The 19,815-nt window shown below is 49.7% G+C and overlaps 8 protein-coding genes across 8 annotated transcripts; 6 read left to right on the top strand and 2 right to left on the bottom strand.

Moving 5' to 3' along the window:
- Positions 1–594: 594 nt before the first annotated feature.
- FPRO_11670 (uncharacterized protein) lies at positions 595–2,073 on the top strand (the record flags this gene model as incomplete). The annotated part of the gene is made up of 1 exon (XM_031221172.1): positions 595–2,073. One exon carries the CDS (start codon positions 595–597, stop codon positions 2,071–2,073), a length of 1,479 nt encoding a protein of 492 aa, XP_031086757.1.
- A 16-nt stretch (positions 2,074–2,089) lies between these two features.
- On the bottom strand, positions 2,090–4,256 carry FPRO_11671 (uncharacterized protein; the record flags this gene model as incomplete). Its single annotated transcript, XM_031221173.1, has 2 exons — positions 2,090–3,783; positions 3,830–4,256. 2 exons carry the CDS (start codon positions 4,254–4,256, stop codon positions 2,090–2,092), a joined length of 2,121 nt encoding a protein of 706 aa, XP_031086758.1.
- A 613-nt stretch (positions 4,257–4,869) lies between these two features.
- Positions 4,870–6,856, top strand: FPRO_11672 (uncharacterized protein; the record flags this gene model as incomplete). The annotated part of the gene is made up of 4 exons (XM_031221174.1): positions 4,870–5,543; positions 5,589–5,614; positions 5,661–6,595; positions 6,647–6,856. 4 exons carry the CDS (start codon positions 4,870–4,872, stop codon positions 6,854–6,856), a joined length of 1,845 nt encoding a protein of 614 aa, XP_031086759.1.
- A 384-nt stretch (positions 6,857–7,240) lies between these two features.
- Positions 7,241–8,899, top strand: FPRO_11673 (uncharacterized protein; the record flags this gene model as incomplete). The annotated part of the gene is made up of 2 exons (XM_031221175.1): positions 7,241–7,558; positions 7,607–8,899. 2 exons carry the CDS (start codon positions 7,241–7,243, stop codon positions 8,897–8,899), a joined length of 1,611 nt encoding a protein of 536 aa, XP_031086760.1.
- A 504-nt stretch (positions 8,900–9,403) lies between these two features.
- On the top strand, positions 9,404–11,402 carry FPRO_11674 (uncharacterized protein; the record flags this gene model as incomplete). The annotated part of the gene is made up of 5 exons (XM_031221176.1): positions 9,404–9,753; positions 9,803–10,020; positions 10,213–10,436; positions 10,484–10,798; positions 10,848–11,402. The coding sequence occupies 5 exons, from the start codon at positions 9,404–9,406 to the stop codon at positions 11,400–11,402; spliced, it is 1,662 nt and encodes a 553-aa protein (XP_031086761.1).
- Positions 11,403–12,490: 1,088 nt separating this feature from the next.
- On the top strand, positions 12,491–15,739 carry FPRO_11675 (uncharacterized protein; the record flags this gene model as incomplete). The annotated part of the gene is made up of 4 exons (XM_031221177.1): positions 12,491–12,813; positions 12,860–13,150; positions 13,199–14,116; positions 14,167–15,739. 4 exons carry the CDS (start codon positions 12,491–12,493, stop codon positions 15,737–15,739), a joined length of 3,105 nt encoding a protein of 1,034 aa, XP_031086762.1.
- Positions 15,740–16,229: 490 nt separating this feature from the next.
- FPRO_11676 (uncharacterized protein) lies at positions 16,230–17,223 on the top strand (the record flags this gene model as incomplete). The annotated part of the gene is made up of 2 exons (XM_031221178.1): positions 16,230–17,109; positions 17,156–17,223. 2 exons carry the CDS (start codon positions 16,230–16,232, stop codon positions 17,221–17,223), a joined length of 948 nt encoding a protein of 315 aa, XP_031086763.1.
- Positions 17,224–17,941: 718 nt separating this feature from the next.
- On the bottom strand, positions 17,942–18,580 carry FPRO_11677 (uncharacterized protein; the record flags this gene model as incomplete). Its single annotated transcript, XM_031221179.1, has 2 exons — positions 17,942–18,303; positions 18,361–18,580. The coding sequence occupies 2 exons, from the start codon at positions 18,578–18,580 to the stop codon at positions 17,942–17,944; spliced, it is 582 nt and encodes a 193-aa protein (XP_031086764.1).
- Positions 18,581–19,815: the final 1,235 nt, after the last annotated feature.

Consider the following 19,815-nt stretch of genomic DNA (forward strand, 5'->3'; position numbering starts at 1 on the left):
CACCAATTGAGCTTGAACTCTGATAAACCAGGTTGAAAATCAATAAGTAGATCAACAGTGACCTCCTCGTTAATGCTGATTGGGTAGATGCTATAACTTACACGCTATCGCAACTCAGCCGCACGAGCTGAACCCTCCATCTTCTTCCTGTTCCTCAAGTTTCAGGCTCCAAATGGGCTGATTTCAACTGCTGCAATTGCCGAATGAGTCCTACACTAAAACAAGGCTGCCTTCACGTGGTTAGCGTAGGCATATTTGCTACAAGAATGCCTCCTCGCAAATGTGCACTTTGACCGGTATCCAATAAGCTATCAGACTAATGCGTCGTGACAAAGTTGCTCAGACGTTTGGATCGCTAAACCTGCATATCGCTAACATGAGAGGGGTTCCAAGTGCTGAAAGGCCCCTGAGCCCCTCACTTCTCAAGACACGGAATGGTATGGGAAGGGCTGGACGTTTGACAGCCATGGTGTGATCTAGCCCATTCATGGGGACGCCAATATACGAACTACAAAACGCCCATGCATATATATCCAAATCTCGGTCCCCCACAGACTCTGCATGCATACCTTCATTCCCAAATCAGTCGCCCTAATGGATCCCCTCGCAAATCCCCAATCGGTTCTTACGATACCATCAAGCGAGGACTGGTCGCGCCTGCGGCCCCTCGTCAAAGAGCTCTACCACGATCGCAGGCTTTCTATGGCAGAGGTCAGGGATCATTTGAAATCGCTAGGATACAGGGTCAACACGCGCATGATCAGGGCTAGAATCAGCCAATGGAACCTGCAAAGAAACAACCAGTTCCACGGCATGGTTGCGGCTCTTCGCTTACTCGATCCAGACCCTGCGTCGTGGCCAGTCCCGGAACCCTGGTTTGTGATCCGAGGACGCCATGTTCCGTTGCATGAGATCCTGCGATACTTCAGACGGAAGGGCATACAGAACCCAATTCATTGGTGTCGCTCAGCTGCAGTATCCCAGGAAGAGCCACCTGTCAGGCTTCTTCAAGAGGGAGATAGTCCTGTGGAGGGTACGAGCGAAGGCAGTTCAACAATCGCTGCGCTATCCTCAGCCAGCAGCGTGGCCATGTCCATGTCTCCTGTTAATATTCCCACGCCAATATTCACCCTCGAGCAAAAGGCAGCTGCCAGTCTAACTGACTACTGCGGAGTCTACCTCAGCCATGAAATCCATCCAGAGCCAGAGGTTCATCAGTTCACTATACACGGGCGTTTCGGGAATCGCATGCAAGAAGGTCTAGCACAGATGGTGCGTGGAGGTCCAGGCGCATTTCCGCATTTCCATCAAGCTTTTGACCTTGTTCAGCCTCTTCTTTCTGACTGCCATCCAATGAGTCTTGCTCAACTGTTAGCCATCGTGTGTGAGCTCTCGGCGTGCAATGCACAAGAAGTATTGACATGCCTGCTCCGGTATTCGGCGGCGATGGCTTCGTCTTTGCGGACACCCTCCCCTCTCATCCAATTCTTGGTGTCCCTCTCCTTATTGCCACCTGCGCTACTGCAGTGCACGGCTATCTCGAGTCTTCGGGCTGCATTGGCAGTATTCTCCGATAAGTCCCCCCACACCTGGCATCGCCTCTATATCGAGGAGCGACTCTGTGACTGCCTTTACCACGGTCGAGACCGTATTGAAGGTGGATACCGTCGAGCTCAGCTTTTGCGGAACCAAGAATCGTTCTATGGACCATCCGCACGAAACGTTGTCTGGACTGTCACCAATGTCGCAGATGATCACCTAGATGGCGGTGATCTAGACGGCGCACAGTCGTACTACAGGATGGCTTTGGAACGGGCTGAACAGCTCAGTGGTTTCCCAAGGGCCAAGCTGCGCTACGCTACTCTAGAAGGCCTAGGCAGAATAGAGCAGATGCGCTTTGAGATCACGCGCCATGATCGAGAGACTTGTTTACGACACTTGCAGGAAGCATCTCGATATGTTGATGAGTCATTGAATGAAGCACTGATATGGTTTGAGCCAACAAGTAGGCGTGTAAGTCGAGTAACAGAACAACAGGGGTATATCAGGAATATTTTACACTGCCTCGGGTGAGATTTGTCAGGTTCTGCTAGATTACCTCTATTTCAACAAAATTGGAACTCTCCAGAATCCACGGTATTACTTGATCATCATCATCTGTCTCCTGAATGTCAATGTGGAAATAGCCAACGCGTCTGTATCGACGTTCATGTTCTGGGACAGGCGTCAGAACAATCCCCACATGCGTATCTAAACTTTGAGAAGAGCCCATCCTTTGTTGGGCTCCGGAAGCGCAAGCTATGAGGAAGCTGTACAACTCGATGTTGTTCGGGAGGTCGTAGTCTGGATGAAATGGGCATTGGCGGTGGATATGTCGTATCCCTCGGCAATTCCTATGGACACAAATATCTTTGTGCATTCTAGAAGCAGAATTCTGACCATATTTTAACGAATCCGGAGCACCAGGCCGTAATAAGCCTGAAACCTTGACGCAATGTTTCGTTGCATCTACCAGTAGACCACGGCCTACAAAGTCTGTTGCATCAGGCAGACCGATGATGTCCGCGAGAAGGGAAACTTGTGTGGCAGGCTCATGAATGATCTGCGGTCCTTGTACATCAATGCTGGCCCAAGACCAAGTCGGCGACCTCTCATGACAAGGTGTGCCTCTTCCTCCCCTGACATACCATAGCAAATCCCGGAGTAGATGCTCCTGCCACAGCCCAAATGACCAGGTGAGTTGTGATTTGATCTGAACTTGCTTTGCAAGACCAGCCAGAGCAACCAATAAGTCTGACTTGCGGCTCAGATTCGTTGTCGAGTACTTCCTGACGAGCTCATGCCAGAAGGAGAGAAATGCATCGTGGGCAGAATCATCAAGCCCGTAGGGTCCGAACATGGAAAACAGAACTTGATAATCTGCTTTGGCAATGGCGCCGCTGTGATAGCATGCGTCAGATCCTCCCATAGCTCCGCAACGGAGTTCAGTCCTACACTCGAGATGAACGAAGTTGCGAGTCAAGTGCACAGTCCGAGGCGACAATATTCGCTCCTGGAACACCCACGCTCTGGTATCGAGGTGAAAGCGCGCTTTATCGAAAGGGTGCAACAAACAGTGTGGAGTGCATGGCGGAACGACTTCATAGTAGAGATTCGTGCTCGCGTCCAGGCGACAAGATAGTTGGTTCAAGGGATTTCGTGGCACGATCATGCTTGAGTTGCCATCAAAGCATTCGGCTGCCGCGATGGTGACAGCTGCGTTCCCGAAAATGTCGTTCATCTTGCCTGCCTGGTCAACCCAGTCGTCCGACGCTACAGAGGATTGACTTCCATCTTGCATGATGCAAAGGGCATCGATCCATAGATACCTAAACCCGAGACCCCTAACCACTTGAATAGAGTCTTGTAGTAATTTCGGCAAATCTTTGACGTGAATTTCTTTTTGAAACGCCGCCAAATTAGAGGATGTCATGACACAGGGCTTACTGAATCCCCAGCTGTAACTCAGGGCACAGTATTCTTTGGTGTGATCATTATTGGCCTCGATAATCCGTATTTTCTCGACATTCTGGAAAGCCAAAAGATCTAGCAAACGCCGCGGTCGTGCCTTTGTTTCTGTGGAACCAAGATTCAGGCTCAAAAGATCGTCGCCGCACAGGATATGAGTACTCTGGCATTCAGTAATCCAAGATCGGATGAAGTTGGCAGTTGCATCGGAATAGGTTGTAGACTGTAGCGTCGATAAAAGGTGTTGATTGCCAGGTTTTATGCCCCCAAGGTTCTCTACCATAGATTAGCCCTGAGATTTCAAGGGCCCAATAAGTAATACCTGTGACTGGGCGTAGTTGCAAAGTATAATCGCTGAGTATTTGATCATGGCTAAAGATCCTTGACTCTTCGCAGGGAAACAGCGTAAGGAGAAAGGTACCAGCATCTGTGTCCAACATTGCTATTGAGATGTAGATAGGGCCATTCTGGTCACCAGAAAACTGTCGATCACCATGATCTCCGGTGCATCCTACAACGGCTCCAACGATGATGGAGCAGAAGTGGCAGCCTCGCGAAGCAGCGGATAGAACGTCGGTGCGGCTGGGAGAGAAGAGAAGATGCTGTGGCATCGATGGGACGCCTTCTCCGCCGCTGAGAAGGACCTCAGGTCGGAATTTGAGGCATGTTGTACTCTCCCAGAAAGATGTACAGAGGGAGCAGAGAGTATGAGGTTGTAAAGTTCTGACATCAGATTTGTTGTCTGACATACTGGACGAGCTGGCTTGGTTCTTGTGAATGAGGCGACAGTATCTGATACCGGGAGATAGCCTATGGCAGGAACCTGAGATGTAGGACTTGGTGTTATCACGCATGAAGCCTCACACGTGATGTACCCAGCCAGTCAGTTCTCTTGGGGGTCGCATCGCCTAGCGCATCTTGTTGACATGGGATAAAGGTGTGGCGGCATCACTGAACATGGGAGGCTGATTTTGTAGCCAAGGTTCATCGTGTCGGGAAGGGGAAAAAGAAAAGGTTAATGAGAGCGAGCCTGTAAGATGCTAAAGCCTGGCGACGCAGCTTGTGAGGATAAAGATGTGAAGGGAAGCACCAAGGACACTTGAGGTGGGAGTACGCTTACCCCAGATATTATCCCGTCCGTCCTGGTGGAGCCTCGAATGCGATCGCATTCAGAGAGGGTCCACTACGAGCAACACCATGGGCAAGGGTCCTTTGACAGGAAACGAGCCACGGCCTTAGCAGAAACGTCACGACGGAAACAATGTCATATTTTAGGGAGTTCTTGTTATATAAATACCCCTTCTTCACCTCCTGTGGCTCATACCCGAAGATAATTTGCAATGTGCGACTTTTCCGACTACAATGTCACAAACAACCTCCCAGGCCCCTGGACCAGCCATGCCAATTACACAACTTGACGGTATCAACGACAGAGGCTCAGCGGCAAACCAAGTTTGCAATCAACACCACTCTGTTCGAGAAACGCCGGTCTCCAACTTAGGTAACATCCATGACGCTTCCAGCTCCGATGAACCCGGCATCCAGAGTCCCAAATCGAAGAAGACTCTGCTTCAGATCGCAACGGTCATGTCCTCACTCTGCGCCTGTGTCTTCCTCGCCGCACTTGAATTGACAATTGTGTCAACGGCACTTCCAACCATCGCCGCCCATTTTGCATCTGATTCGGGTTATACTTGGATAGGCACATCTTTTGTCCTCGCCCACACTGCCTCGACACCACCCTGGGGCAAGATTTCCGATATCTGGGGTAGAAAACCCATATTACTCGTCGCCAATGTCATATTCTTTGCGGGTAGCCTTGTTTGTGCTCTGGTTGATGACCTGGCGGTCTTTATCGCTGGGCGGGCCATTCAAGGATTGGGCGCTGCTGGGATGCAAACGCTGGTGAATATCTGTATCAGCGATATGTTCTCACAACGGGACCGGGGGCTATACTATGGACTGACATCGATTGTCTGGGCCGTTGCGTCTGGAATTGGTCCTGTACTTGGAGGCGCACTTACGGATCGGTTGAAGTAAGTCCGTGTATGTTGTTCGGTATTCTTACTAACAGTGTCCAGTTGGAGATGGTGTTTTTGGATCAACTGTAAGTTTCACCAACAAATCTTTCGAGCTATAGCTGATATCCATAGTACCAATCACCGCTGCAGTCTTTGTTCTCTTATTCTTCACCCTCAAACTCCCATCTCCCAACACCCCTGTTTGGGCAGGCCTGAGAGCCATCGACTGGCCCGGCAGCTTTCTCATCATAGGAGGGACTCTAATGCTGCTACTCGGTCTTTACCTTGGCGGCGTGTACGAGCCTTGGAACTCTGCAACAGTGGTGTCTCTCATAGTTTTTGGTGTGGTCACTGGCGTGTTGTTCATATGGAATGAGTGGAAGTTGGCAGAGTTTCCTGTTTTGCCAGTACATCTCTTCAAGACCTGTTCATCCTCTTCAGCATACGCCGTCACATTCTTCCATGCGTTTGTGTTTCTCGGTGTTGCCTATTACCTCCCGTTATACTTTCAAGCAGTTCTCCTAGCGAGCCCACTGCGCTCGGGTGTGTTACTTCTCCCTTTCATCTTACCCATCTCGATTTCTGCTGCTCTTACTGGGGCCTACATCCAGTTCAGTGGCAAGTATCTTCTTGTCTCTCGTGTCGGGTTGATGATCATGACACTGGGAATGGGCCTGATGATCAACCTGGAAATTGACATGAACTGGGCAAAATTGATCTCTTTCCAGACACTGACAGGAATTGGGGTTGGCTTGAACTTTGAAGGTCCCTTGTTGTCTGTTCAGGCTGTTGTGCCGCATAAGGACGTTGCGGCCGCGACCACGGCGATGGGCTTTATCCGAACACTGGCCTCAGGGATATCCGTTGTCATTGGCGGGATACTTTTCCAGAACGGAATGAAAGGCGAATATCAGACTCTTGAAGATAGTCTGGGTCCCGACCTAGCCAGGTTGTTCAATGGTGCGTCTGCGTCTGCGAGCGTTGATCTGATCAAGACCTTACCGACAGAGTCGCAGCTTGTCGTGAGGACAGCATTCTTCAATGCTCTCGACAAGATTTGGATAATGGTACGGAAACCGACCGATTCCTAATTCTTTTTTCATACTGATTTTCGACAGTATACTGCATTCTCCGGTATTGGTTTGTTGCTCAGTTTCTTTATGAAAGCGCATCATCTCAGCAAAGATCATCAGGAAGCGCACTTGGGCATTCTCAATGAGGCGCGGGAATCAGACCAGGCAGGCGAGGTTGACTTTTCGACAGGCACCAGCGAGAGTCAGGAAATGCGATGCACCACTCCTAGACCCCGAGGTGTGTCAACAGCCTGATATGAAATAGCCAAGGAAGAGGATAGCATGACACTGCGATTTGTGGAAATTTATGAGCAGACATCATTTGAACTGGAAGTTTAACCAAACTATTCTCATCAATTTCAGAAACATGTTCATGCTTGCTTTGACTGATCGCGGCGATCATTGATGCGATTTTGGGCCACTTACACCTGTCCGTGCTCAGCACAGTATAAGGGGGCTATTCGCACCTCCTAGCTTGGCTGTTATCTTTTGACCACGACTTAACTTTCTGTTCACGCAAGAGTCATCATTCCTCAGAAACAATTGAACCTTAAAAATCCGATGCCTGTGAAGCTACGGAAGTAGATTGACGCGGTGCGTGTCTCTTCTCAGTTATCATTCCATCCTGCAAGAGCAGAGATGAATGAGCCATGTTCAACCAACACCTCCAACAGAAGAGATGCTTCATCATCGCTCGACGGTCAACCAGACGGCTTCACAGAGCATGGAGATGACAACAATCCAAACCTTCCGCTCTTACATAGTCACAGACATCCTTCTACGTCCGGCAGTACCCTGTCGACTCCAGAGAACACTCTCGACGATGAAGAGGCAAACATAGTATTGGCCAAGATTGACAGAGCCATCATTCCATTATTGTTCATAAGCTATATGCTGAATTTCATGGACAAGGTCATTCTATCCAGTGCCGCTGTTTTTGGACTAAGAGAGGATACTGTATGTCCACCATTCGATCTCAGCCCTACAATACTGACATTGTTGCAGCATCTCAAAGGCCAGCAATACAGCTGGGTTGGCAGCGTCTTTTACCTAGGCTATCTCCTATGGACGTATCCAACAACTGTTCTCATTACACGTCTTCCAACTGCGAAATATCTTACAGTAAACACACTATTTTGGGGCTTGGTCGTTGCACTCACTGCGGCGTGCCATAACTTCAGCGGCCTCTTGGTCACCCGGTTTCTCCTGGGCGTCGCAGAGGCTACGATAACGCCCGGTTTCATGTTTCTGACTTCAACTTGGTATACCCGCGATGAGATGCCGACTCGTGTTGGAATCTGGTTTTCTGGAAACTCCGTTGGAGGTCTGGTAGCCAGTCTGCTTGCATTTGCAGTTGGTCACATCGATGGAGCATCGATACAACCTTGGAGGTGGATGTACATCATCTTGGGCACCACGACTTTTACGTGGGCAATACCTTTGTTTTTTCTTCTTCCAGACAACATTTCTAAAGCTCCTTTCCTCACGCCCAAGGAGAGAAGGATCGCGGCACAGCGTGTAGAATCTTCTGGTACTGGTGCGACTGAACATACGAAATGGAAATGGGACCAGGTCCGTGAGTGCTTGATTGACCCCAAGTCTTGGTTCATCGTGGGTATCGAGCTATTCACGCAGATTCCGAACGGCGGATCACAAAGCTTTGCGAATATCGTGGTCGAGTCTTTCGGATTCACGAATTTGCAATCCACACTCATCAACATACCTTACTCACTTCTATCAGCAGGTATCATATCAGGAAGCGGATACCTGGCTGGCCGATTCCGCACGTTGAACTGCATTTTGATCGTCTTTGTTATCATGCCATGTGTTATTGGCAGTGCAATCATTTACAAACGAGACAATGTGCCTCACAGCATCCATCTTTTTGCCTACTTCCTCCTCTCGAGCGGATCTGCAGCAATGCCTCTCAACATGGCACTTGTACAATCGAATTATCGAGGCGTTACCAAGAAGATGACCATAACGGCCATGCTGTTCATCACATATTGTGTTGGAAATATGGCAGGTCCGCATTTCTTCCTGAAGTCTGAGGATCCATTGTATGAGACCGCATTCAAGGCTATCACTGTCTGTTACAGCTTGGCTACAGTCTGTGCTGTATGCTTAAGAACCTATCTCAAAGGTTTGAATGAAAGACGAACAAGAGAAGAGGGTATCGTTGGAAGTGCTGGCTCAGGGGGTGTTGTACGAGGGGATGTTCAGGGGCATCGAGATTTCTCGGACCCTGAATCAGATGTGACGGATTGGCAGGTTGTCGGTTTCAGATATAGACTTTGATCAATCCTCTTTTATTCACTCCGATACTATTAAACTCACGCATGGGTGATTTTCTGGCCGTCATTGCAGGACGCTGTGGCCTGGGACTGGCGACAACCTCGTCTGGATATCTCAATAGAAAGATCAAGGCATCCAACCTACCAGGATTGAAGCTTTATTTTACAGTTCATAGCAGCAAAATAAATATGTTATTCAAAATAACCGCAAAGCTTACGCCGTTGTTATACCTTTCCCAGAAAAACTTTAATTGTTCACTGTCATATAAGACCTCTTCATTCCCTTCGCCCACATTGCTACCTAGTCTCGTCTTCAACTGATTCAGGTAAGTCACGTGGGTCTCCGGCTGAGTGTTTCACCGACCCGTCAAATCGCCCCATATCATTTGAAAGCACCAAGGCACCCACTCTGAACTTTCGACATCCACAACGAAAGTCCAGCTCTTTTTCTGGACCATCAATACCTTTTTCTCATCGCATCAGAAGTTTGATCGCGTATCGCTCGAAAATGTCGTGGAGAAGCCAAGGAATCACCGGTTCCAACAACATCCCTCTCGGGAAGCGTCGCTTTGGAGATGAGGAGGAGGAGTTTAATGGCAACGCTGGAGTCGATCGCGACTTGAAGCGTGGACGCGATCCCGAGCCTCGCGGCGACGCTGATGGACCTCGACGACGAAAGAAGCGAAACCGATGGGGTGATGCATCCGAGAACAAAGCGGCTGGCCTCATGGGCTTGCCCACTGCCATCTTGTCCAACATGACAAGTGAGCAGCTTGAGGCCTACACACTGCATTTGCGTATCGAGGAAATCTCCCAGAAGCTTCGCATCGACGATGTCGTCCCAGCTGACGGCGATCGGTAAGTTTTTTCTTCGTCCATATATACATGCAATGCTAACTCATGACAGATCTCCTTCTCCCGCTCCTCAGTACGATAACCACGGTCGACGTATCAATACACGAGAGTACCGATACCGAAAGAAGCTTGAAGATGAGCGCCACAAGCTCATCGAGAAGGCCATGAAGACCATTCCTAATTACCACCCGCCACAGGATTACCGTAGACCTACTAAGACTCAGGAGAAGGTCTATGTTCCTGTTAACGATTATCCGGAAATTAACTTCAGTATGATTGCTAACCCTTTAACCCTACTTACCAAAATTATCCCCTGTTTTTGTTTTCCTTTTGGAGTTTGATCAGACTCACCATCACACCCGGTGGTGTTTGAGGCCTGGTCCTTCATCGAATGGACTAACCCTTGCACGTTCATCTAATCTTTGCGAATCAGACACTAACACTAGCTCTCTCGTACTAAAGTTGGTTTACTTATCGGACCTCGAGGTAACACTCTGAAGAAAATGGAGGGAGACTCAGGTGCCAAGATCGCCATTCGTGGCAAGGGCTCCGTAAAGGAGGGTAAGGGTCGGTCTGATGCCGCGCATGCAAGCAACCAGGAAGAAGATTTGCACTGTCTCATCATGGCCGATACCGAAGAAAAGGTCAACAAGGCCAAGAAGCTCATCCACAACGTCATTGAGACTGTAAGTCTGCCCTCAAGCCCCATAAGATCTATACTAACACAGTCCAGGCTGCGTCTATTCCTGAAGGCCAGAACGAACTCAAGCGTAACCAGCTCCGAGAACTCGCTGCCCTTAACGGTACCCTCCGAGACGACGAGAACCAGGCTTGCCAGAACTGTGGTAAGATCGGACATCGCAAGTACGACTGCCCTGAGAAGCAAAACTTCACTGCGAGCATCATCTGTCGCGTTTGTGGCAACGCTGGTCATATGGCTCGCGATTGTCCCGACCGACAGCGTGGTGCTAGCTGGCGCAACAACGATGCTGCTGCTCGCCCTGCTGGTCGTATCGGTGGCGGAGATGATGTTGACCGTGAATACGAGGTAAGAATCCGCTGTTTCTCCCTACTTATACAATACTAACACACATTAGCAACTCATGCAAGAGCTTGGTGGAGGGTCTTCTGGAGCTCCTGCGCGTATCGAGGCCGGCCCTGGCGCTCAGAACAACGGAGACGCGAAGCCTTGGCAGCGAGGCCCTACTGGTGGACCTGCACCATGGCGCAGCCGCAACCAGGATTCTAACGAAGGTGGATCGGCAGCTCCCTGGGCTAGAGATCGCGGTGGTCGCAACGACGATCATCAAGGCGGTAACGCTGGTGACAGCTACTACGGACAGGCTTACGCAGGTGCTTCAGGTGCCGCTGCTCCCTGGGCACAACAGGCTCCTGGAACTCAGGGTGGGTATGCTGGTTATCCTGGCTATGGTGCCTACGGTGCTGCTCCCGGAATGGGAGCTCCTCCTGGTCTTGGTGCCCCCGGCAGTGCGCCTCCTGCTCCTCCTGGTGCTCCCCCAGGCCTGGGAGACATTAACGCCTTTATTCAGCAATATGCCGGCGCTGCACCTCCTCCTCCGCCGCCTTCTGGAGATGCCCCGCCACCACCTCCCAGTGATCAGCCTCCGCCTCCCCCGCCTCCGGGTGCTTAAATGAGCAGACTAACGAGGCTGGTTGGTTTTGGGGACTTTCTGACACAGCTTTAAACCTCAACTATAGTTTAAGAATCGATATATAACCGGACACCGACAACGGAGGATAAGCGATCGTTTCTAACGTGGCAGCGAACTAACCACTGACTGCAATATGAGACTGCGTTTTATTGCTTTATATGAACGAGCTTTGATGTTCAGCTTGTGTTTTGCGAGATAATTCACTAAAAGCAAGGAACTAATCGCGTAGGCAATTTGTACTTGATAATTGAGTCGTTTTATTTATGATCTGTGTCTCCTATCGCTGTGATCTTTCTGGAGACTGTCTCCAACTGTGAAATGCCCTGTCTAGGGGAGGAAAGACAACTCAGGACCTTGATCCTAAATGACAGAAAGACTAAGGTAACTTGGTACAAGTTTAGGATACCTATTGCTGGGCTCATTTTAATACCCTATCAAGGTCGTATGTGTTCTCGCTCCCCGAGGCCTGTTTATGCACGTAAACTCATTTAATGCAGCTCATACTTGCGTAGACCCCGCATTGCAGTGGTTCTGGCGTCATTGTACGTATCTTTTTACCTCCCAGATCAGGGAGCTTGGGCCATGTGACAAGGGAATGGAAGCTACGCAATCAGCAACAGTTGCCTCATCTTGGCTCATCAAGTTCTACAAACTTCATCTCGTTTTGGTACTCGACAATATTTTCGGTTTTTGGTGCACTCGAGTGAGGTGACTACGACGCGCTGAGGAAGTCGCGTTCTTGAGGTGTCTTGTGCAGTGCCTTCTTGTTTCATTTTCATGACGAGGGTCATCTGATCTAACTAGATCCCTCTCCCGTCTCGTACTCACTCTCCCTCAACTGCCTCGTCTTGTCTTGTCTTGTCTTCCATCCTCTTGGCTCTTTTCTTCGTGATTCTCAGCCTCTGCACTACTACGCGTTGATTCGAGACCTGATCATGATCCTACAACTTTAATCGTCATATACTTTTCACCTACCTTAGAAGTCTTTTCCACTCCGCGACGCACTGACGTGGGCGCGTCACCTAAGATTACCTCAGCTCCAATTCAAACCAAATCATCATCTCATCATGAGGGCTAAGAATCCTCTTGCCTTCCGGCCAGGGCCTGTGTCGTTCTGGACGACTGTTATATATCTCGCTCTGTTTATTCCTCTCATTTGGGTTCACGAAACTGTTCCTTCAGCTCCGGCTGATCGGTCGCTGTATCAGGGTCTCAATTTGACCGAGGCATGGCTCGATCTACAAACCATTACTCGCGCCTATCATCCCTACAACAGTCACGAAAATGACCGAGTACGCGAGTTCCTCATTAACCGCACCAAGGAAATTCTCGATCGCAATGATATGCCGTATACCACCGAAACGATTGGTGGTGTAGTTTGGCACTCAAGGTGAGTCTCCGTCGCGCTCTCATACGCACATCGTTAACATGAGTAGAACATCTTCTCTGGAGAACCAAGATTCGCCTGTATCAGCTCAATATAAGCCTCGTGGAGCAACGCTCTTCGATGACAGAACTTCTAACGTTTCCTGGACTTACAACACTGCTCGGCGCATGGGCTCTAATATCTCCAAAGGAACATGGTTGGGACAGTACTTTGAGGGCAACAATTACTATGTCTATATCCACGGCAAAAACGACCCTGAGGGTGAATGGTGGCGTGATGAATCCAAGTACAAGAAGTTCCGTGGCGAGGGCGGTGTTCTTGTCAACTGCCACTTTGATTCGTAAGTGATTGACAAAACCTTGCGTTTCTTTGACTGACAATGTTTCAGCGTTTCCACCGGTTATGGTGCCACCGACGATGGAATGTCCTGCGTGTCGATGCTCCAGCTGTTGAGCTACTTTACACTCAAAGGACGTCAACCTAAGAACGGCATCGTTCTGCTCTTCAACAACGCTGAAGAGGATGGGCTTCTCGGTGCCAGAGCCTTCGGCTATAGTCCCTTGTTACTATTTATTCACACATTCGTCAACCTTGAAGGCGCTGGAGCTGGAGGCCGTGCGCTGCTTTTCCGTACCACTGACTTGCAGGCTGCCAAGGCCTACACCAAGAGCCCCCATCCGCTGGGATCCGTTGTAGCTGCTAATGCTTTCGAGAGAGGTGTGATCAAGAGCGCAACCGATTACGAGATCTTCGCAGATGCCTTTGGGCAAAGAGGACTTGACATTGCTTTCTATGAGCCTCGCGCTCGGTACCATACCAACCAAGACGATACACGACACACATCTGTTAACAGCATTTGGCACATGCTGTCAGCTGCTCTCGCGTCGACTGAGCACCTGGCGAAGACGACCGGCACCATCTTCAATGGCGACCGTTCCGATGGCAACTCTGATCTTGCTCAGAATGGCAAGCAAGCTGAGGGTGTCTGGTTCGATATCTTTGGTGCTGCGTGGGCCGTGTTCGCGCTTAGAGGACTCTTTGCATGGTCTCTAACACTTCTCGTCGCCACGCCGCTGATCCTCATTGCTTTCACGTACATCTTGGCTCGCAAGGATAAATACTACTTCTTTTCTAGGGACATCAAGATGCATCACGACATTAACGATGACCCAGTGGTGTTGGGCGGATGGAAGGGGTTCTTCCGCTTTCCATTTGCCCTCGCTTTTGCTGGAGCACTAACTATTGCATCTACTCTTCTGATTGCTAAGTTCAATCCGCTGATTATTTACAGCAGCGGGTACGCTGTGTTAGTGGCTTTTTCTCTCTGTTGATATATCAGAAACTAATGTCTCCCAGGTGGTCTATGACTCTTTCCATCTTTTACTTCTCGTTTTGGCTCATCATGCGTGGAGCCAGTTTTGTTCGCCCCAGTGCACTTCATCGAGGCTTCGTTTTGATGTGGCTCTTTGCTCTTGGCTGGGGTGTACAAGTTGTGTGTGCTGTGGCAGAGGACCGTATGCATATTGGTGCCCTTTATGCAACCGTTTTCTTCCAATCTGCCATTTTCCTCGCCTTGTTCATTTCTCTTATGGAGCAGTTCGCGTTGTTGGGGAAGCACGACTTTGCAATGCAGCTTCACGATGCACATCAGGCACGTGATGTTTCTAGCCGTGACACTGAGCAAGAATCGAGACAGCAGACAGAGAGTGAGCCTGCTCATGCTGAAGCGGAGGATGACGAGGACAGATCTGAGGATGCTACCGAGACTACGCCGCTTAGAGCCGGTGAATCAGGATATGGCTCCAACGCCCCAACCTCGTTTGCCAACACATACCGCCGTTCCGTTGCTGAAAACTCACCCTCTCCGCCTAGTATGCGACGATACCAGCCTTTCGAGCATGAGCAGAGTTGGTCTGGACGCCTTCCTACGTGGACTTGGATTCTCCAGTTCCTCTTTCTGGCTCCCGTACCCGTGATTCTGTTTGGAAACATTGGCCTGGTTGTTATGTCTGCTACCCAGATGACAGGTACTGACGGAGGTAGCCTCCTTGTTCCTGTCTTGTCATTGGGCGTTTTGAGCATTTTCTTGTTGCTCCCACTCACGCCTTTCATCCACCGTGTTACTCACCATATTCCGCTGTTCCTCATGTGTGTTTTTGCTGGCACCTTCATCTACAACCTGATCGCATTCCCGTTTTCCGATAGTAACCGTTTCAAGTTTTACTTCCAGCAAGTGATCGACTTGGATAACGGTACCAACACGGTGTCTATTGTAGGACTCGAGGAATATGCACGATCTGTCATCAGCACCCTGCCGAGCACTCTGGGCCAAGAGATCAAGTGTCAGCCAGCTGTTGGACGTGATCTTTCTGATTGCCAGTACGACGCCTCGTCGCTGACACCCAGACTGTACAGGAATAAAACTCCTGATGATTTGATCTCAGTCGAGACGATATATGGCAGCGATGGTAGCAAAGCACGACTTCGAATTGATGCCATTGACTCAAGGCTTTGCTATGTTCGCACATCACGACTCATCTATGGATTCGCCGTGGATGGTGCAAGCCCAAGAGATCCTCGTTTTGGAAAGTTCCCTTCAGAGGGTTTCAGCAGCGTCCAGCTCTGGCGCCGCGATCGAGATCGGCCCTGGACATTGAACTTGTATCTGAACGAGGCGAATACCCTTTCTGCTCTGGACGACACGACTCAAAAGGAAGTTGAGTCCCAGGGGGACCATGAATTAAGGGTGCGGTCAGCGGAACAAGCAGTTGATCGTCTTGAAGTCACTGTCAGCTGTGCTTACAGTGATGCCAACACGCCTGGAACAATTCCTGCTCTTGATGAGCTTCTCAAGTATATGCCGACTTGGGCGGCAGTCACCAAGAAGAATGTTGGACTTGTAGAAGTTCGTAAGACTCATAAAGTCTGAGGGAGGATAGATAGTACACGAGCATGACCGGAACCTGCAAGACTTGGCTGAAGCATTTCTAGAGTGGCTCCTGAGTAAGGTTTCAAGGCGTGGTGCTAGCCATGGGTTGGAGTTTGGGACTGATTTGATGCATTGGTTTGGTTTGGCTTGGCCTGTTGTTTAATGATTGAGTACCCGAGTGCCGTAACGAATATGACTGTCGAATATGCTTAATGGCCTCAAGGGTGTGTGAGTGAGCTTTGGTACGGCAATGCCACGGCAAACATTATTTGACACCAGACTTTTTGACTAGAAGTCATCTCAAGACATAAATGTACAAGGAATTAGACACCAGTCAATCCAGGGCTGTGGAGGTTTTCACGTTATTCAGTTTCGTTATCTAGCTACCGGGTAGCTCGGGTTGGTCGAAAACTCCGCCAATGGATTTCGTCATCCCTTATCTTGAATATCACAACTTCACTTCAGCATTCACAAAACTCAGCAACGTGGAATGGCACCTCAAATATGGCTGCCCTCAGAACGCTCTGGAAGCGTTCAACAGAAAGCCCTCATCCACTACATCTGTGGTAACCCAGGCCTCATCGAGTACTACACCGACTTCCTCAGTCATGTACGCGGCCTTTTAGACAAGATCGAGACAGACACTGCTTACGATATCTACGGCACAAACTTGCTCGGCTTCAGCGACGATGATCATGAACCGTTCAGCTCAAAAAACAAACCATGGGATTTGGAGGGACAGATTGAGGGTATGTACGAAATCGTTGCGGTCAAAGGAAAAGGGTACGACTTTGTGATTCTCATGGGCCATTCTGTTGGGTCATTCATCACTGTTGAGATCTTCCATCGTCATATGAAGAATCCGGAGCGAGCGCCGCACTTGAAGCTTCGACATGGATTTCTGATATGTCCGACGCTTACGCACCTCGCTCGATCATCCAATGGTGTGCAGTTCGAGTTGTTGCGTCGATTCATTCCCTTCCTCGACACCGCAGCTTGCCTACTTGCACGTCTTCTTCTCGGTCTTCTAAGTGTTGCAAGCGTTACATGGATCGTTCAGCGCCTTCTGGCCTTTACACCTGCGAGCGCAGACATCACTGCGCGATGGTTGAAGAGCAGAGATGGCGTGTTGCAGGCGGTTCATCTGGGATTGACGGAACTGGAGATGATAACTGAGGAGAAGTGGAACGACGATCTATGGGACACGGCAGGAGAGGATAATGGAGTCCCAAAGTTCTTTTTGTTCTATGCCAAGAAAGATCACTGGATTCATGATGACGAGAGAAACGGCATCGTGGAGAAGAGAGGAGATAAAGCGAGGATTGTGCAGGATGAAGGGGATATCCCTCACGCTTTTTGCACGAGAGAGGGTAAGTTGACCATCGAAAAGTTTGTGGCGGTTGCTAACAAGTTTAGATGCGAGCTTAGAAGTTGCAAGGAGAGTCTGCGGTTGGGTCGAAGAGATCGAAGCAGCCAAGAAGTGAAACGAGGTGAAACAAACCTGGGTCAAGAATACGAGGCCAGTCCCTTTGTTCAAGGGCCATTTGACAAACAACAATAGACGTGTACAGTGAGCATTGGCCCATAACTGAACATCACGAAGCTGACTCCCAAAAGACTAGACAAGTTTGCCACGATCTTATGCATAATAGAAATGATTTCTATTGGATCTCGATCGAAACTATATAATCAGCCACATAATGAAATGGTTGGCCTTGTCTATTTACGGCGTGACATCGCTTGCAGCACTCCCCGCATGAGGCCGCGTAAGGTTTTCGGGCGCCGGTTGTGCCAGAAACGGCGACAGACGTCGACCACTTTTTTACTTGGAGATGACTAGTCATGTTTTGCTAGGTCTACTTCTAGAAGGTGAGTGTTTACTCGGATGATGAGGATTTTGATCACGATTTTGGTGGTATGATTCTGACTGTCTCAGTTTATTGATTCATCGCTTTCGATTCACGATCAATTGAGGGCAGAAAAGTGAGACAAGTGTCACTGGTATATTTGCTATATTCTGGTGGTTCAAGACCATTAATTATTAACCCGTGATTCCAATCACAAATCCGAATCCAATTCCCATGTACACATATTCCATTCCTCCTCGTTACTTTCCTTTCAGCTCGTAACAATGCCTGTCACCTCACGTGTAAACTGAGTAGTTTCTCACAATGAGGAATTGGCGCTCATAATTGACTCTATTTACAGAGCAAGGGCCATGAGGGCAGCCATGGCCATGGCGCCGAGACCCTTGAGGCCAGCAGCGCTGTTCTCGCCGACACCTGAGGGAGCGGGAGTGCTGGTGGCACCGCCGGCAGCCTCGGACTTGGTGGTGGGAGTCTCGATGACGGGGGGAACAGCGGTGGTCTTGCTCTCAACGACAGGAGGGACAGAGGTGGTCTCGACGGCGGTGGTCTCAACAGCAGTGGTCTCGACGGCGCTGGTGGTGACGACAACCTTGGTGGAGGTCTCGACCTTGGTGGTGTCGGCCTTGGAGGACTCCTCGGCGGAGCCGGAGCCGCTGCCGCCGGAGCAGAGCTTCTCGGTAGCAGGGAGAACCTCGTCTGTGGTGAGTCAGTATATGAATGTCTTGTGTCATGTATTTGTGAGTAGGAACTTACTGATGGCAACGTCGGAACCACACTTGGTGATCACACAACCAGTAGCGGCGCTTCGGACATCGTCGAAGCTCTTGCAGACGCAGGCGAGATCGGTGGTCTCACACTTGGTCTTGCTGGTGATAGCGTCGTCAAGGCAGGGAATAGCGCACTTGGGGACGTCGCTGAGGGACTGAGCCGAGACGGCGGTGGCGAGGGCAGCAATAGCGAAAGAGTACTTCATCTTGAAGGTTGTTCTTGGTTGTCTTTTAAGTTGATAAACTTGTTGATATGCGAGAAGACACAACGAGTGTAGAGAGGCAAGGCTGAAGCTGATGCTGAATTGGTCCAATGGAAGCGAGTGGATGAGGAGGAGAAGAAAGAAGGAAGCCTGAGAGATGGATGAGAAGAGGCTTTATGTAGGTGAAGGTTGGAAAAGGAATCTCAATCAACAAGTCAGCTAGACTTGGTTAGAGCGTGACGGTGCCGTTGCCCGTTAACCATTACAGGGAAGACCAGCCTCTTTTCCTGCAGACTTGCAGGTCAACTTCTTGTTCTTGATTCTGATCCTCGTCCTTTCTGGAGTCTAGTGTGAGTGGACTGTGGACTCGGGGGGAGGGGGTCGGGATACGATGCGACGAGCCGGAAGCTGAAGTGGGCGAATGGGAGGTTGAAAGAAGGACAGGGAACTCTTACCAGGGGAGGGGGGTTTCTATTCTTGCTGTGGTAACTAACCAACTCAGGGCGTGTAAGAGCTTTTGTTATGCCGTTGTGAGAGCGGGGCGGGCTTCCGGATTCGATACACACGGCCGAGTAGATCGACGAGGGGTGATGCCAAAGTCTGGGGGCGAGATGCGGAGACGGGTCTAGCGCTAGGACATGTGAAGTTCTCTCTAGACTCCTCTCAGGCTCTGAGAATGAACTTTTCGGAGATTGACCTCGAAAAAGAACTGTCTAGTTCATCAGAAGAGAGAAAAAAGCTGGAGATTTCGATCCACCCCCGGATATTGGACAATGCTCCCCTTTTTTTCTTTCTCATTGAGATTTATTATTACGATCTCCGGGGTAAAACAAAGCTTCAATGCCTGACATTGGAGAAGAGAAAATATGTACTGTAACAATTGCAGCGAGTTGACGCCATTAGGAGAATCCTTCAACGGGGACTTTGAACTTGGACTTGGCCAAGTCACATGCTGGACTGCAAGGGTACTGATTCCGAGGGCCGATTGATGGGGGAGCTTGGAACTAGGCCCGACTTGAGCGGCAAAGCCGAAGAGGAAGAACTAAAGAAAAAGAGGGAAAAGAGAGGCAGAGGAAAACAGGTTTGATGATGAGGCAAGGCAACCAACCATTCAAGGAACGCCAATGATGCAGGAACAAAAGATGCTAATGGGTTGACAGTTGTGACTAGAGTTGAGTTGACGGCAGGCCAATTGACCACTATTTCTACTATCTTTAAGTCTACAAGACTTTAACATG

This window comes from Fusarium proliferatum (assembly GCF_900067095.1).
Source record: "Fusarium proliferatum ET1 genome assembly, contig: FPRO_scaffold010, whole genome shotgun sequence".
NCBI lineage: Eukaryota > Fungi > Ascomycota > Sordariomycetes > Hypocreales > Nectriaceae > Fusarium > Fusarium proliferatum.